This window comes from Poecilia formosa, unplaced genomic scaffold (assembly GCF_000485575.1).
Source record: "Poecilia formosa unplaced genomic scaffold, Poecilia_formosa-5.1.2 Scaffold117, whole genome shotgun sequence".
In the NCBI taxonomy this organism is placed as follows: domain Eukaryota; kingdom Metazoa; phylum Chordata; class Actinopteri; order Cyprinodontiformes; family Poeciliidae; genus Poecilia; species Poecilia formosa.
The window spans coordinates 259,072-271,840 of record NW_006800056.1 but is presented as its reverse complement, the minus strand read 5'-3'; the positions used below and the strand labels follow the sequence as shown (position 1 = coordinate 271,840).

The following is a 12,769-nucleotide window of genomic DNA, read 5'->3' as shown; positions in this document are numbered from 1 at the left end:
GGGGGGTGTTTGTGAAAATGTAAACCCAGAGGTCCACCCACATGGACTGGCAGGCAACCGAGGCCGTTGTGAGGAAGACGCCTGAGCTCTGCTGCTGTTGTTTAAGTCGGTGAATTTAAGAGAAAGAGCCGTATTATGCATTCCTCACAGAGAACGCTCAAGCTGAGAGCAAAGCAGAAGCTGAATCCATCTGTCACTCAATGCCTCCCCAGAAAATTCCCTTTTGTTTCCCAACCATTAGAGGCTATACCCATTTGTATGACTGCAATATGTGAGCTTCTTTTTTAAAGCAAGCACTCAGCTTCCTCGACAATTTACTGTAATTGTGTGCTCTCACAAAAAATCTCAGGCAAAACCTCTGAATTATTTCCCCTTATGTGTGCTCGAGCTCTGATCTCACATGCATGGGCTCAGCATGGAGCCACAATATGAAAATTGATGTAATTGCTGTGTTGCCAGCCTGTTTTCTCTGTCACTGACCCCGAGGCCAGACCTCTATTTATCCATTTTTTGCTGCCCTTTTCCTCCCCTCTCCACTCCTCCTCGCTCTCTTGCTCTCCGTCAGTTTATTTGCCGGCGCTCCCTCCCTGGTGTTTTATTCCCCTGGTCTCCAGCAGCCTCAAAGGTCTGATTTACTCCGGCTCTTGCAGTAAAAAGAGAGGCTTTTGTTTCCCACCAGTAGAAGTCACATGGGACCCTCCATGGGGGCACGAACAAGAATCAAAACCCTGCCGTGTCTCCTACCCTCCTTTACAAATCTACCTGCTTGTGTGGCTGGAAGAAGGAAGCTGGCAGTCGGTGTCAGATGCAGAATCCTTACAGGAATACGATCAGTTTGTCTTCAAACTGCTGCAACACATAGAAACTCGTTTTAATAGGAGCTGAGCCTGAAAATGCAAGAAGATTTCTTTTTTCCATGCGTCCTCTCTGGAAATGGACTGAAAAAAACTCCACCACAAGGGGGCAGTAAAGCACAAAGACGTCTGAAAACAACGTGACGCTTATGCAACATAATGTCAACTATCTATTTTGTTCCTGGTGATGGTAGCAACTTCTGACAGCAAGAGTTGCATGTGAAGCTGCTTGTTTTGGTGGAAAACTTTATGAACCAAGTTATGCTTTTCAAGTTTCAGTAAATCTCTTCATCTGTTTCCATAATCACAAACTTACAGGCGTCTGTTCATTAAGTTCAGGTATTTTGAGCTTCTCATGGCTGCATGTGCAGCACAGTCACACAAAGCTGAACTTTCAGCTGCAGCAGCATGTGCTGAACACGACACCAAAGTGAAACAGGATTATTTCTGCAATCAAAGGTTGTTTCTATCAGCTATTCACAGACAAGGAGCCAAAACGACTGAGGCTGAGAGAAAAAACGGAGTGACTTCCAAAACCTTCGGTTCATTTGCTCTGTTCATTTTGTCACCAAAGTGTTTAGTTTAGATGGTTCTCTGAGCCAAACACAGCAAAGATCAGTGTTTGGTTAGTCTGGTCTGCTTCCATTATTAGAGCATTTCAGTTTCAAACTGAATCTATGAAAACCAGCTGATGGAGAAAGTTACTAACGGCAACAGATGTTTAACAAACACTCATGTCACTTTGTTTGGACACCAGGTGGCGCTCCTTTAGAGGTTTGTGGGGAATTTGATGGTGTTTAATAAACACCAGCAGGAGAATGAATTTCATGAATTGTGACACTGTCATTCATTCCACATGCTTCTGTCTCACACCTGTTTTAAATGAATGGGTTTTCTGAATAAGGAGCTGCTTGTTAGTAATTCATTAATTTTCATGAGATTTGTGAAGGATGAACATGTAGGACAGCAGCCTCCGACAGAAAAGGCCAAACGCGGGTCTCTGTTAAATTGGCCGTCAGTTTCGATTCAATTTACTGAGTGTGACAACAACTACAGTGATGATGGCCCCCTGGGGTTCCCGGTGATGCTACTGTGACTCACTGTTGTTTTTATTACCTTCAAGTCCTGACACAGAGCCACGCTACTGCAACGAGCAGACTGAGAGGAAGGTGTTCAAACCGCGTGAGACTCAGATTATTAGTATTCATGTCTGCATGAAGGGAAGCGAGCGTGATGGCAGAAAGCAGACAAACAGCAAACATGTGAGCCGATATATGAAGAAACAAAAGCCTGTTTCCATCCAGCTTTACTCTGACTCATCTGTTCCTGGGTCTGGTCTCACCAATCCTGCCAAGCTGTTTGCAGACCTTCATCTGCTCGCTGCTCTGGGTTTAGAGAACATGTGTCAAACTCAAGGCCCGCGGGCCACATGTGGCCCGCCATGTCATTTTATGTGGCCCCCCCCAGCATTTTATAGGCTGATGATTGACTTAAAATAGGTTTTGAGCACGAATTGACTACAAACTACATCTCCCACAATGCATTCCAATTGTTCTGGGTTTAGATGGCGTTTTGGCTCGACTGCGTGATATTTTTTGGGACTTGAAGCTGTTGTGATCTCTTGTTGTTCCTCTGCAGCGCTGCCTAATTAAAACAGCTTCTGAACCTTTTAAGTGGTTTTGCCGAGGTCCCACCTCTCTCAACGCAAACACAACAAAAGCTTGTAAAAATTGAGTTTTTACTCTCGCTCTGCCTTTCAGTTTGATTGAATTCAGTTCATGACACGCAGGGAGAAACACAACCGAGATGGTTTCATGGGAAATGAGAGAGAGAGTTAAAATAATGGAGCAGTCTTTGTGCTGTCCAGCTCATCAGAGCAGCTTTTTAAACAGCATATCTGCATCCATGATGGGAACAAAGATCTGAACTCTGTGATGTTCAACTCTCCAGAGGCTGGAGAGTCTGAATGGACACAACAAGGTCGGACAAGAGAGAACCGCTGCTGTTGTGTCAGGGAGAAACATTTGGAATAATTACAGAATTATATCCACTGAAAACGGACATGCATAAAATACAGTAAAAATGAATTGTAATGGCCCAGAGTGATAATGGAACCTGAGTTAATTTTCCCTAAATGGACCAGAGCTGAGAAAAAGTCATTAACACTCATCATAACTGATGTGCTGCCTCTGATTTGCACAGAGAGCTTTTCCAAAGCTGCTGGAAAAAACAGGAATTCTCATCAAATCAGATTTATTTCCACTTCTGCTGCAGGACAGGATTGGTTCTGTTGGGATATCATTTTCTCTTTTCTTGGATTACAAAACATGACAGAATTTAATGGAGTTCTGGACATTTCCTGTTTTAATCCTGCATGGAGCATCTGATCCGGTTTCAAACACACGTCTCAGAGCAGATTGGATCCAGGACCATCTGATTTCGTCCACAGCGTCTGGAACCACACCGCCGTGTTCAGCTCCAAATGGCCACTAATTAGCAGGAGGAAAGAAATTACCTGCTCAGCTTCCTGTCTGACTGATGGAGCATTTCATTCATCCAAACATTTATTCCTTCATGTTTCTGGGCAAAAGTACCAAATCTACAGCAGGGAGGGGTGAGCTCTGGCTCCGTCTGACTACAGAGTGTTGATGTGGCTCTGGCCGTTTACATCAGGACAAAAATCATCCACAGAAGGATTGGGATGTTTTCAGGAGAGTTAAATTACAAATACTTGAAATAAACTGTAAATAGTTTTCAGCATCTCCTTCTGTCTAAAAACTGAAAATGACTTTGCGTTGAGAAGTCCAGATTTGATCTGCAGATCTGAGAACCAACAACAGGAAGACATCAAATGTTTCTGTTGTACTTGTGAGCAGAACTGCAAAATGAGCACAAATCAGTATTTAATTTATCTGCCTGTACATAAAGAAGTGAATAAACACCCAGGGTTTTAAATAAGTGCATAAATAAATCAGTAATTAAACTTATAAGCCATATTCAGGATGTTATCCTTCAGCAGTATGAAGGATGTGAGTCAGTGTTTATGTTTCATATATATAAAAATTTAATTTGTTTTTTTTTCTCATCATTAAAGTTAAAATTAAAGGCATGAATGCATCATGATGTTAAGGTTTTCTTGGTTGTGCTTTAGTTAGATTGTTAGTGCTCTTCTTGGTCTTCACCTCTTCATTCTAACTTCCAAGCTGCTCAACCAGTAACACCAGTAACCACCTCTCTGGTTGTGTCCTGACGGTTTCCCACATCACTGCCAGATCCTCCAGGGTTTCTGTCATCTCCTTTGTTCCTGCTTTGTTTTTAACCCACATGATTAGAATAAAACTAAAAACAGATGGTTTTAACCGCTGCATGACAAAAACCTCAAACATCCAATCAAATGATTTCCATTTCATCAGCATGAACAGCTCGTCCTGCGAGTCTCAGTGGGATCTACATGTGAACAAACAATCAGGTCTGTTCTGAGCGTCTTCCTGACAACCCAGAACAACGAGTCAGACATCAGCACAATCAGCTGTAAATGACATTTCACAGTCTGTCACCGGAGCTGAGCAGCAGACAAGAGCAGCTCTGACACACAAACTGGACTGAGAGCAAACAGCCTCACCTTCCTCTTGTTGTTGGGGCTCACATACAGGTAGCTGAGGATCGTCTTCGCTCCCACTTTGTCGTTCAGCTTCTGGTACGTTGCTCCATAGTCAGTTGACCTGAAATTTAATCAGAAAGGTCTGGTGAGCAGATTGGTGAATAACTAGTTGCAATTAAACATTTTCTGCAGAGACGGCAGAGCGAGAGCAGGAAGAGGCTCAGATGAGACGAAGTTCCTGTTTGGTTTCAGAGTGACAGTGAAAACCCAGCAGGAGGTCAAACAGCCGCACCTTAAAGACGAACAACGCCGAGACACGACACGTTGGTTAGCAACACAGATTCATGTCAAAACAAATAACATGGATGAGGTTAAACTTTCAGGAGGTCATTTATACACAGCGCCAAGGAAAAATATTCGCTTTGGCTTTTTTTTGTCACAAATGTTTAAATCCATCAAAGTAATTCAGTCAATAAAAACATAATTAGGCCCGAGCAGCTAAGCGCTGCGAAGGCCTATTGAAATTGTGCTGTAAATTATTATGCTTCCGTAAAATAAATTGGCTTTTTGGGGGCTTTAACATATTCAAAAACTCACCAAACTTGGCGGATGCGTCAAGTCTGCGTGAAAATTACGTTTTTTAAGGTCGTTGCAAAAATCGCTAAAGAAATGGCTCAACGGCGCCACCTAGCAATTTTCAAAAGACCCTTTCCTATTAACTTACTTCATTGTAGAGACTTGAAATTCGGTACACTTGTAGAGCTCCCCAAGATGCTCAGAATTTACAATTAATGTCATAGTGGAAGTATGACAGGAAGTCGGCCATTTTGGATTGAAGTTGTGATTCTGACCCCATTTTGGCCGTTTACAGCCTTCGCATTTGATCAAACTTCAAACTCGGTCAGATCGTTCATAAGTCATGGCCGATTAAAAGTTATCAAAATGGTGAGTTTTCGTGCATGATGAAGGGGTGACCAGGGGTCAAAGTTCACCTACTTGCCATGAAACTCAAAACTGGTATAACTCAGAGAGGCACCAAACTTTCAGTATTTGATCATCATCAGGTGCCCTACAATACCCAATGGCTAAATGATGACATCACTTAGGCCACGCCCCCTGAGAACAGGAAGTGTCATGTTTTACTCTGAACGGTCCGTTTTTGACCCCTTTGACCTAATCAAGATGAAACTGTGTCCACAGACAGAAAACATGTTGGTGTAATGTGGATTCCAACCCCGTTTGTTTTTGATGGAGGAGGTGGGCGTGGCGGCGTGGCGAAGTGACCTGTAACGCCATTGCTATACGTTTGGCTTTAGATTCCACAATTTTGACATAACAGTTGTTGATGGGCATGGCCTAATTTCTCTCCAGCGCCCCCTAGAATATTTTAAATGATCAGCCCCAAGCCATGCTTTAACCTAGAAATATGAAACTTGGTACACATGTGTATCTTGTCAGGACGTACAAAAAAGTCTCTTGGACCCATGGTGCAAATCCAACAGGAAGTCGGCCATTTTGGATCAAACCCGCCATTTCCTGTTTTTCATACACATCGCATTTGATTGAACTCCTCTTACAGCTTTTGAGATACAGACTTCAAACTAACTCAGCACACTGTTGAGACATTGTAGATGAAAAGTTATCAAAAGATCTCTCGTACATCAAAGCATGTGGGCGTGGCTAAGTGTCAAACTTTGACTTTTCTCCATGAAACATGCATGTGCAATAACTTCCAAATGCCAGGTCAGACTTCCCATGTCTCATTATAGACCAGCCTTGATCACATTAACATGGTCAACTGATGACATCACCTAAGCCCCACCCCCTTCCAACAGGAAGTCACCTGTTTTTTCTGCTGGGTGTCTTACTTTTACTCTATGATTCAAATGGGTTGAATGCTGTGCCAACTGACATAAAATGACATGATGACCTCTGTGAATGTTGGCTGCTGGCTGAGCTGTGTGGGCGTGGCTAAACAGCGAATAGCAATGCTCCCCATATATCTATGATCGTGTCTAATTCACACATGCATCATCCGATTTGCACCAGACTTTTTATGATTGACTCTGGTGAACCTCTAAAGAGCCCAATAGCATTACATTGTAATTTGACTCCACTGCGCCCCCTAGGTTAATGAAACCGCTATATCTCCTCGCTACATCGGCCGATCTGCACCAGATTTTTGGTGCATCATCGGGGAGCGCTGCAGAACTCATTGATGAGTACGGTCTGGCGGACGGGTGCGGGAGCTGCGCGAGAGCATCCACGGGGGCTGGCGGGCGGCGGTGCTGGGACCCTGCGGTGGCCAATAGGCCAGAGCGGCGCTGAGCTGCGAGGGCTGCTCGAGGCTGCTTGAAGCTTTAATTAAAGTTTATTTCTGTGGCTTTTTCATTTGTTTAGTTTTTATTAATCTGCCTTTTGTCCATTTATCATTCCTGAACTTAATGGACATTTTAAATGTACTCCAATGACCCGCTAATGAGTTTCCTGTCAGGTTTTGCATTTTTCCTTTCAATCCCACAGGAGATTTATAATTAATTAGATTTTTTTTTTTAGTTAAAAATGGCAATAGAAACATTTAATATTACAATTGGCAGATTTAAAATACAACTTTTAGCTTTGATGATCCAATTTCCTAAAGGAAAACTTGAAATACTTGTTAGCTGCTCTGGATCACAGAACCTGAACAGATCGGACTTCAGATCATTCAGAACAGAAACCTTTGTTTTTAATGGAGGTGTAGCTCAAGTTTATCCATTCATCCATTATCTGACACACTTATCCCACGAGGGGTCATGAGGGGTCATGAGGGGTTCTGGTGCCTATCTTCACACACACACCTAAGGAGAATTCAGAGAGATCTAGCTCATATGAATAATTATTAGACACACTTATTATTTGATTAAGTATAAAAACTTAATGTGTTCTTTTTCCATTTTTCTGTAAAGCACTGAGATGATCACTTGTGCAGTTCCTGGAAAACATACTTCAGAAGACGCCATCTGGACTGATTCTTCTGTTTTTAAAATACATTTTAACTTTTCTCAAAGAGCTTGTTCAGGTGATGACAGCAGGATGTTGCCAAGTGATTTTCATTAAAACATCTCATTAAATCAGCCAAGAGGTTAAAGGCTGACCACAAATAGGTCTTCTAATTGGACAATGGTCCATCATACCACCAAACCAGTTATAAAGTGGCTTAAGGACAACTAAGTCAATGTTTTGGGATCTTTGTTACTGCACAGCATAGAAGTGAAACATTTTGTTTCTCTACTCTTCATGTTATTTGACATGAGGAAGATGCTGGACTGTCTTATTTTATGGCAGCAGATTCATCAACGTTTTGTGTTCTAAGCTGTGGAAACTCTTAGGTTTGCACCAGTAAGACGGTTCCTACTCCACCAAGTGTCGTCTTGCTCATCCTAACCAGAGATCAGCTGCTGCACATCGATGCTACCAAACATGGTGAACATCCGAGACACTGGGAGGGGGAACCGTTTCATTGATGAAGAGGAGGAACTGAAGGAACTCCGGTGTTTTGTGGTTAACGAAGGAGCCCAGTGCAGAGACGGACTGTGGCAAAGAGTTTTAGTAAAAAATAATAAGAAGCTCTTGCAGGAGAAAACCCAGGATGAGCAGGAAAATGGAGCAGAACAGAAAGAACCAGCAGAGAACCAGGCAGCTTACACAGACGACCTGCAGTATCTATAAACCACCTGCCAATAGCTAAACTAGTAAAGTTACACTCCTCTGATCATGGCAAACAGTTAGCTGGTTAACTCCATCTGGAGCTGACTGCTCAGTGTTGGGTCACCAGAAGGTCTCCACATTTACAGGCACATTAAAGTAAAAAACAAAACTTCTTTACATAATTATACAGAATAAAAAGTCAAGTTTTATAAATTGAATGCATATAAAACATTTGATTCTAATGAGACTGCATTTTGTCTAGTCTTCCTCCTTGTGTTTCACCACTGAAAGAAACTTCAAGAAGTTGAGCGTTCCCCATGGGATGAAGGTTAATTAGCAGCGCTCTCTTGTTTACTAGAACCTTACACCTGATCTGACAGGTGGAGGCTGTTTACATGCTGCGTTTGAAGGAACTTTATGCAAGTAAAAAACTAAAACTCATTGATATTCAGACTCCAGAATACATCTTTGAAGAAATCACTGAGGCAGCGATGATTGACGACCACCTAAATCCTCCACATCTTCTGCACAGTTATAGTGGAATTGTTTCAAGATTAATATCTTCCAAAAGAATATGTTTTCTTTGAAAACATTTCCTGAACTTCTTTTTATCTAAAGATTAAACATCACATTCAGACTGAAAAATGAGTCATCAAGAGCAGAAAAATGTTTAAACTGTAGAGAATCAGATAAAAGTTGACACATTGGCTTCAGAGCCGAGTGGCTGGATGAGTTTTATTGATACGGGTAAATAAGTAAAGGAAGCTGCATTTTTCTCCAGTGCTAGTTATATTTATGGGGGTCAGTGTATTGGAGTCAGTTTTTCTTCTCCTGACCTGAATAAAGGAAACACAGCACTTCTATTTTTATCTTCAGAGAGACGAACAACCAGACGAGACCTGCTTTAACTTCCTGAACTCAGCTGTGATTCAGGTCATCCTGCAGGATTTTCAGCACATTCAAGTACATCTAGACAAATTACAGTAGAAATAAATGAAGACTCATGTTATTAAAATATGATGTACAAAGTAAATACACACACTGTGCTATATTTTAATCTCTACTAACATTTCTTACTGTCAGCTGTTCTTGTTTACAGTAGATGGAAACCCAGTCTGATAAAATCCAGCCCATTCTTCTACGTTTTGCTTCGTGAAGGCAGTCTGGACCCGTGGCTGTTCAGAAGCGATTGCTTCCTGGAGGCGTGGCTTCTGTTAATGAATTAAATTTCACCTAATGCTAACATCTGGCCACAACGTATGTAATACGCCCATTCAACGCTATGCCGTTTACCAGAACTTGACTGCTCTGTGAACAGCCATCTGTGGAAGTGCCAATCCGAACGAGGCGCCTGTTGATGTTCATTCAACATGCTGAGGCGTGAGCAGCACAGACTGAACGGCTTCCTGCACTTCCTCCGCTGCCATCGATAAAACTACAACCTATACAGGCAGACTGTGATTCTAAAACAGCTCAGAAAATCATCACCATCATCCTCCACAACTTATCCTTCTGTTCTCTGATTGGCCCAGCTGACATCCAACCGGAGCAATCCAAGTTAATGGGAGGAAGTCCAGACGCAGGAAGGCAGCAAGGCCAATGAAAACATTCACAATTCATTCCTTCATGAGAGACTAACATATTTGGCTAATTCCTGATATTCTGGTGGTACCACCAATTAAATTAAAGGAACTCCAATTTATTATTAATGAAATTATTAATAACTTAGTAGTCATAATTAATAATTACACAAACCAAATATTGATGCAAATCCTGGAGTCCCAAGAAGATGAACAAAACCTTGAAATGTTTGAATAATTAATTTACATAGTATGAGTTTTCACTTTTTAGAATAAATTACTAACATAAATGAAGTTTCCTCTAAATATTTGATTCCAGGTGATGCAGCTGTAACCTTCATCACAGAACAGCAGGGCTGGATTTTCTTCTGCCAGCCAGGAACACTTTATGTTTACAGAGTTGTAAATCGATTTAAACTGGTAAATCCACATCGTCCTCAGAGGACCGTGAATATATTCTAATGTCGGCCACACCACTGATGACAAATCTGGATAGGATTTTAGCGTTTCAGGCTGCCTTTGAAAGTTTGAACGACTTCTCTGAGCTGCCAGATTTAATTTGTTTTCAGAGGCCTGGGGCTCAATCAAGGAGCTTTTTCTCATTTCACACAAAGCCAGAGAAAAAAAGCCCAAAGCATGCAAATCCTAAAAATGCAGCGGAGACGGCCCTAAACGCCTCGCGTGACTTCAAATATAGCAATCACTCACATCGACTGATATATTCCTTTCATTCCTTTAAATCCAGACTGAAGATCTTGTTTAAAGGGATTTCAGAGAATGTCACAGTTTACAAAAAGCCATGAAAACAGAAAAATATTCTCAACATATTACCAATTTTCTTCCCTTAGGGAACCTTTTCAGGTTTACTCTGGACTGTATCCATGGTGAGTGAATGCGTTGCCATCTGATGGGTGAAACTGGTACCATTTATCAGAAATCATTGGTGTCTGGGTTCACTGGGCAGTGACATCATCGGACTATTGATCGGCTCCTGTCACAGAAAACCTGATTTAAGACCCAGTGACGCATTTCTACTGTGGCAGCAACTTTAAACGCTGCGCGCTGTCCGCATCCCAGGAGGATGAAAGCACATCAAGTGAAAAATGATTATTTTTCAAGGACGAAACGATGCAGTGAAAAAGTATTTACCCCCCGACAGAATTCTTCTGTTTTTACTCTCTTAGCTCACCTAACTAAATACTGCAGATTATCAAATAAATTGAGGTCAGACAAAATAATGTGAATCAAATTAGTTCAGTTAAGAGAAAATAAAGTTATTCAAGCCACGTACATGTCATGAAATAGGCTGAAAGATTTTGAAAATCAGCATCATTCTTCAATCGAAAGAAATTTGAAAACAGGAAAAAAAATTCTCTGACATCTGAGTCTTAAAATAGTTACAATCGAACTCTGGTCCGTCTAAAACCTCTGACTCTGTTCGGTCAAAGAATAAAAGCAGGAAGTGGACTACAGCGCAGGGCATTCTGGGTAAATTCTACCAAAATAAATAAGCCAGTTTAGCGCTAGCTGGAGAAATGGTTTGTGATCTTTTACCAAAGACAAAATGGAAATTTTACAACCTCTGAAATCTGACATTTTTGTTTACATTTCATGAAGAAGGAATCCACAGCGTCCTCGAAGGAGGACAGAGAGGATTCAGTTGATCCAAGTCTAATGGACTGTCAGGTGGGAAAACAGCCTAAAGCACAGTTTTCAAACAACAGAGTCACCCTGAAGGTGAGTTATGGAGGCGTTGGGGTGACGCCTGGAGCTGCCGTTCTGCTGAATGAACCATGAACTCTGGCTTCAGCAGAAGCTCCTCCATCATGGTCATGTAGCAGGACAAGGATCTGAAGCACACCAAGTCAATGGTACCAACTAGTCAAAACCACCAAGGAAAATTTCAGAGTGGCCTAGTCAAAGTCTGAACTTAAGTAGGGTTAGGATACTTGGGATGACCTTAAACAGACCATTCATAATAAAATGCTTCTTTGTGGCTGATTTAAAACAATTTTGGGTGGATCAAAATTCCTCAACAGTGATGGAAAACATTCATTTCTACTCATCACAAGCGACTAAAGAGCAAAATTATCCATAAACTATATTTTGTATTTCCTCAGGTTCTGACTGATACAAAAATGTGGTTATTTATCTGGAAACTGAGAAAAAACAAAACACCAAAAAACTGAGTATACTGATTATCTGAGTGGAGATCTGGTGAACCAATGGGCCGAACCTGGACTGAACCTGGACTGAACCTGAGCTGAACCCGGGCTGAACCTGAGCCGAACCCAGGCCTAACCTGGACTGAACCTGGACTGAACCTGGACTGAACCTGAGCTGAACCCGGGCTGAACCTGAGCCGAACCTGAGCTGAACCTGAGCTGAACCTGGACTGAACCTGGACTGAACCTGAACTGAACCTGAGCTGAACCTGGACTGAACCTGGACTGAACCTGAGCTGAACCTGAGCCTAACCCGGGCCGAACCTGGACCGAACCTGGACTGACCCTGGACTGACCCTGGGCTGAACCCGGGCTGAACCTGAGCCGAACCCAGGCCTAACCTGGGCTGAACCCGGGCCAAACCTGGACTGAACCTGGACTGAACCTGAGCCAAACATGGACTGAACCTGGACTGAACCTGAGCTGAACCCGGGCCAAACCTGGACTGAACCTGGACTGAACCTGGACTGAACCTGAGCCGAACCCAGGCCTAACCTGGGCTGAACCTGAGCTGAACCTGAGCTGAACCTGAGCCTAACCCGGGCCAAACCTGGACTGAACCTGGACTGAACCTGGACTGAACCTGAGCCGAACCCAGGCTGAACCTGGACTGAACCTGGACTGAACCTGAACTGAACCTGAGCTGAACCTGGACTGAACCTGGACTGAACCTGAGCCTAACCCGGGCCAAACCTGGACTGAACCTGGCCTGAACATGGACTGAACCTGAGCTGAACCTGAGCTGAACCTGGACTGAACCTGGACTGAACCTGAACTGAACCTGAGCTGAACCTGGACTGAACCTGGACTGAACCTGAA

General features: G+C 42.7%; 1 protein-coding gene across 9 annotated transcripts in view; it reads right to left on the bottom strand.

Annotated features, from left to right (window-relative positions):
* The window catches only part of sorcs1 (sortilin-related VPS10 domain containing receptor 1), a 165,454-nt gene that overhangs the window by 62,190 nt on the left and 90,495 nt on the right, over positions 1-12,769 (bottom strand). For all 9 annotated transcript variants that reach the window (XM_016675596.1, XM_016675594.1, XM_016675593.1 and 6 more), the window contains one exon: positions 4,477-4,576. In XM_016675596.1, the coding sequence (XP_016531082.1) occupies positions 4,477-4,576 (100 nt within the window). The remainder of the gene's footprint in view (positions 1-4,476; positions 4,577-12,769) is intronic.